This window comes from Zasmidium cellare (assembly GCF_010093935.1).
Source record: "Zasmidium cellare ATCC 36951 unplaced genomic scaffold M409scaffold_15, whole genome shotgun sequence".
NCBI lineage: Eukaryota > Fungi > Ascomycota > Dothideomycetes > Mycosphaerellales > Mycosphaerellaceae > Zasmidium > Zasmidium cellare.
In genome coordinates this window covers 112,507-117,656 of record NW_022986959.1, presented here as the reverse complement: position 1 = coordinate 117,656, position 5,150 = coordinate 112,507, and the positions used below count along the sequence as shown (strand labels likewise).

Here is a 5,150-nt window from a genome sequence, read left to right as displayed (position 1 = left end):
TCCTGCAGCACGATGTCTCTTCAAAGCAACTATGGATGAAGGAGCAGTTGTTTCAAGCGTGTAAGACAGCATCGGTGTTTGCGCTCGCCTGCCCGCCTGCTATAGATCAATGTATACGAAACGAATACCGAGAGGCACAAGGTAGTCTCCTACTTGCAAAATTTGTTCCCAATAATCATGTATATCCTGGTCAGAATATGCAGTATAAAGTCCAGAGCGGTGAAGTCTGCGAACATTCACTTGCGAGTTTAAGGTTTCGGGAGTAGCCGAAAGTTAGTTTCCGCTGTTGCTCTGCGCGACCCTTAACTCCCGCTGCCGACACTTTTCTTGATCACCTCGTCGCAAGCGTCCAAACTCGATCATACACTCGAACGGTCTTTGCACACGAGAAAATACCGCTGCATCCCTCGGTTTCTTCAACATCCAACACGACGCGACTTCATTCGCTTGAACTAGTACTCGTTCCACCGCCCTCCACAATTTCGAACACCTTCCACATCAAAGATCACTATGGCATCCACTCAAACGCCGAAGCGCCGAGTCCACCTCTGGAACACCCTCGAGCGCCACATGGTCTTTATAGAACTCACAGAGTATGAGCAGACGAGCGCAGAGTGCGCTCGCTTGTTCAACTACCACTTTGCCGCCAACTTCGCTGTCCCACCAGATGCAGAGCGCATTCGCGACGAATACGCCACGCGAAATGGAGGAGGCCGGTCCAAGATGTGGGAGCGGGAAATTGAGAGGACCACATACACTGCGCAGCAAGGGGCGGAACGTGCGCAGGCGCGACAAATGATACAAGTCGCGGCGCAGGCATTGGGTATCACACTCAATCCGCGCGCAGGTACTGCCTCTGCTGGTGCTGGCGCTGAGTCTCGTGCTGCCCAAACGCACGCCAACGCCAACCCAACCAACGCCGCCGATGACGATAGCGACGACTCCAGCATCCTCTCCTCACCTCCTGTAAGTTCTCATTCTGTCCCCGCTACACGCAATCATACTGACAAGTCCGAGGCCTCGCCACTGGCACCGCTCTCTCCAACTGTGCAGGGATCGTCAGGCGCTGCCGACACGACTGCCAGCCCAAGCGGATCAAAGCAGAAGCGAGACGAGGATTCCGACGACTCAAGCGTCCTGTCCTCTCCGCCAGTAAGTGACCATACTTTCTCCGCTGTATACACTCATACTGACATACCAAAGGCATCACCAATCGCAGGGCCCCTTCCAGCTTCGCAGGTATCCTCAGGTGCCGCCAGCAACTCTGCTGGCCCAAGTTCGTCCAAGCGAAAGCGCGAAGATGAAGAAGAGAGTGAAGCAGTCAAGGAGGGCCAGACCGAGCCTTCCGACTCAGACGCGGACGAGGAGGAACCCGAGCACGCACAGGTCCCCACGAGTCCCTCTGGGCATGTCCAAGTTCCTCCACCACCAAGTACCACTCCGGCGCAGGAAGGCCCCAAGAAGAACAAGACATCCTCGACGAACGGACGCCCAGCAAAGAAGAGACGGGCCACGCGGCAGACGACTCGCGAAGACGACGAGGCCCGCAACGCCCGGCCAGGATTTCCTGAGAAGTACTTGTTCATGGCCCGCCACCAATTCGAGCCGAACTCTCGCCTTCTGGCTCTCTTGGACAAGAAGTGGGAGCAGGAGCAGTCTGCGCAGGCACAGCAAGCGTCTGCCAAGGAGGCAGAGCAAGCGCCTGCTGAAGTACAGCAACCACCTGTGCAGCCAGACGCTCAGGTGGCTGCTATTCTTCGCCAAGCTGCTGCCCAAGCTGCCCGAATCGCCAAAGCTCGAGCGTTTGGTGATCAGATCCTGGCTCGCACGGTGGTTCCGAGTGAGTGAGTTCAGGTGCTTCCTCTTGCTGCGTCTGGTCCAGTCGTTGTCATGGAGGACGAAGCTCGGATTGGGGCTGTCTCAATAGTATTTTGCGAAAGTTAAGGCATCAATGGGTTCGAAGATTTTGGGAAGCTCAGAGGAGCGAAACGGGCATGAGCTTTCGGGACCGGAAAAGGTGGGAGGTTGTGCTGCATCCAGTCACGAAGAGCATGCTTTACGAATGGTTGTTGGACAGCAACGAGAAACGCAGCTAGTTGTATCAATGCTGAAATCAACAAATGGAGCCATCCCCACAAACTGTGCAAAGTGCGTTCTTCTTGATCATGGTGGTTTCATGTGTTTCAGGCGAGGTAGGCACATTCCGTAGATCAGATCTTGGCCTTCTGCGATCGACATGCTCGTAGTCATCTTAGAAAATACCGAGGCTCGCAAGCATGCCTCGCGCCACGGAACACCGTCTGCTTCATGGTCCAAGTCTCTTAACATCATTTCCTCTCTCCATGCTTCTCAGTGCTTTTTGAGACACTCCCGCCTTCATAGCGTGGAAGTAGAAGTCGTTGCCACTCCAGGTCTTTTCACGACTTGCTCGAAAGCCTGGACGCCCTGTGTCTTTCGGTTGAAGTCTTCGAGGTCGAATCAATCTTCCCTCAATCCGCAAGTCCTCGTAACTAGGAAGTCCAATGTGCTCGACAATGCACAAGGAGAGGCGAGACGTGAACATGTCTAGCTGAGAATTACTGCTTGCGGCAATTCGAGACAAAGGGAGATGAGATGGATGGAGATTCTATACATGAACAAAGGACGTCGTGATCAAACTGATTGCGAGAGCGACAGGTGAAAAGCACGGGCGTGCTCCGTGAGGTCACCGTTGTTGAAAGGAGATCTTGCTTTGTATTGATGTAGCAAAGTCGAGCATCACGACTAGCTGACGAGCTACGCAGGAAGACCTGCGCTGAGCCGACATCTTCTTTTCTCCTCCTGCAGGCCACCACCCCCTTCGACCTAATGCGTATTCTCATTCTCATCATGCTCGAATATATACCATACCCTTCCTGACTCCTACTGGTTAGCGAAACCTTGTATGCCGAGACTTTCTTCAGGCAGGTGCTGATGGACCTTGGCCGGAGAGAAGCTCAGCAGCTCGCTCATCGCTGATCCGACAGACATCACAGTGGAAAGGGTCGCACAGCCCTGCCCGACGATAGCCAGCACACCCATCTCCCTCCTCGGTTCCGTTCTGTGAGTCGTCGAACGCGATCTCCGAGATCCAAGTCTGCAACTCTGACGCAATCGTTGGCTTCGGAGGGATTGGCGAAAAGGTGTACCTCTCGCCTTGGTTCGGCTCTGCATCTCGATCGCAGTCACGCCAGACATGCACGAAGGGAAGACCGCCCAGTGGAGAATCTCCCGGGATCATGAGGTCGGCGTTCTCAGCGCGGGCTGCCAAGGCCTTGGCGTTGTGCTCGCTCACGCTGGCATCGCGGTGGTAGTTCTGGCGCAACAGGCACACCGACTTCGTGCAAATCATCACGTCCAAGGTCTTGTTGCCTTCGACGACACGCTTTACGTGGCCGCCATACTTGTAGAGCCTGCTTTCCCTGGGAATGAAGCGGCTTACGTTCCGTTGCGTGTAGGTGGGTGGGAAGACCGCCAGGTCCACGAGGCAGGTGTGGACCATCTGAAGGGTTGGCGAGGTCTCTGCTGGGGTCGTGCTAGCTGTGGGATTGGTGACGACAGGGTCAGGAGGCGCATTTGACTTTTTTGGGAAGCGAGAAGGGTGAGTCGGGTGATCTGCATCCGGACCGGCCCTAACAGTGGCGCGCTTTGTAGGAGATGATTTCTTCTGTGGTCGGCTGCTGGTGGTTCGAGAAGGTCCAGCCACTTCCCGTCTTCCGCGTTGTTTTGGGTGGCTTGTCGATGGTATGGGATTCGGGTGAGAAGAGGTTGCCACAGGAGAGAATGGTGGTTTGCTGTTGGTAGCTGGGGCGCGGCAGCCGCAGCGGGCCTCTTTGGCGCAGTTTGGGATGATCCGCTCGTGCTGGAATTCCGCTTCTTGCCTCTTGGACGGCCAGTCTCGACGTACACCACAGCAGGAGCGTTGAGGGTAATTGGCGCGTCGACTTCATCGGTGAAGAAGTTATTGGTGCCGCTTTGAGCGGCGGCGGCGACGATGCGCTGGAGCATCTGGTCTCGCTCAGCTTGTTGCTGACCAGTTCGAAGTGTAGGAGGGATGCAGATGCGATCCCAGTCCTTGCTCTTCGCTGGGTTCCATCGCCAGCGGTGCTGTGATATGTTAGTGCTACTGCAATGTGGACGACGAGTTGCTAGAGCTTACTTCTTCGTACAGGCGTTGAGCGGTGTACGGGCTGCGATCGGCGTCCTCCCAGCGCTGACCGAAGATGCGACCAAAAAGAGTGTGGTTGTCGGCTTTTGTGTTCTCGAATTCGGTGTGGAGGATGTCGAGGCAGAGGCGCTCATCGAGCATCCAGCGATGACCAGACATGTCGGCACTGGTAATGACAACTCTCATGTATAGGTGTGGTATCAAGTGTATTGCAGGCGTGATGCGTGCAAGGCGTGCGCGTGCGACGGTCTTTTGAGGTTGCGACAAGTTTGCTCGGGTGTTTTGTGGTCGGTTGGTGGAAGACTCTGGAGCGGGTTTCCAAAGCCAAGATTTGGGCGGCTGCGGGAAGCCGGACCCACTGTGAAGTGAATGTTGAAGCTGTTCCAGATCTTCACCAATCTGTAACCAGTTCCAACAAGATCATGAAGTAGCATAATTAGGTACTTGGGCTGATTGCTACTAGAGCGACAGCTTACCTTTTACCATTGCCCTCGCAGCTTGGTGGAGAGGACGCAGAGCGCCGTTCAGGGTCGATGGTTGCCCGCGGGCGTTGCCCCTGGGCACCAATCCTCTAGTGGAAGATGCAGTTCGTGGCACTGATTTCCTGTCCTCCAGGTAGCTGTTTGCCCTGCTGTATCGGTGGCTTGATAATCCCGTCATAATCTCACGTCGAGTTGGACTGGTAGTCAGAGAGCACTGAGGGATCTAGATGCATGGCACAATTTCCCACGTCTGGAGGGCTGCTCTTGTATTTTCTTGGTCGCCCTTCTCATCCAAGGCGCATCCCTTCATCGTGTTCCAGTCTCAGAACCGCACCCTTCTCCGCGTTCTTGTTGATTAAGTCGGTGCAAAACGCGGTGGCGCTAGGAGGTCTCTTGTTGCCGAACGTTCAGACAACTGCAAAACTCCAGGTACTGCTTCCACAAATACATTGCGGTGCCAATGTCCCGCGAACTGGGTGTCG

General features: G+C 55.1%; 2 protein-coding genes across 2 annotated transcripts; one reads left to right on the top strand and one right to left on the bottom strand.

Annotated features, from left to right (window-relative positions):
* Nucleotides 1-510: 510 nt before the first annotated feature.
* Nucleotides 511-1,848, top strand: M409DRAFT_22170 (uncharacterized protein; the record flags this gene model as incomplete). The annotated part of the gene is made up of 3 exons (XM_033806216.1): nt 511-966; nt 1,018-1,152; nt 1,204-1,848. 3 exons carry the CDS (start codon nt 511-513, stop codon nt 1,846-1,848), a joined length of 1,236 nt encoding a protein of 411 aa, XP_033668249.1.
* Nucleotides 1,849-2,938: 1,090 nt separating this feature from the next.
* On the bottom strand, nt 2,939-4,345 carry M409DRAFT_22169 (uncharacterized protein; the record flags this gene model as incomplete). Its single annotated transcript, XM_033806215.1, has 3 exons — nt 2,939-3,554; nt 3,926-4,125; nt 4,178-4,345. 3 exons carry the CDS (start codon nt 4,343-4,345, stop codon nt 2,939-2,941), a joined length of 984 nt encoding a protein of 327 aa, XP_033668248.1.
* Between the last annotated feature and the right edge of the window lie 805 nt (nt 4,346-5,150).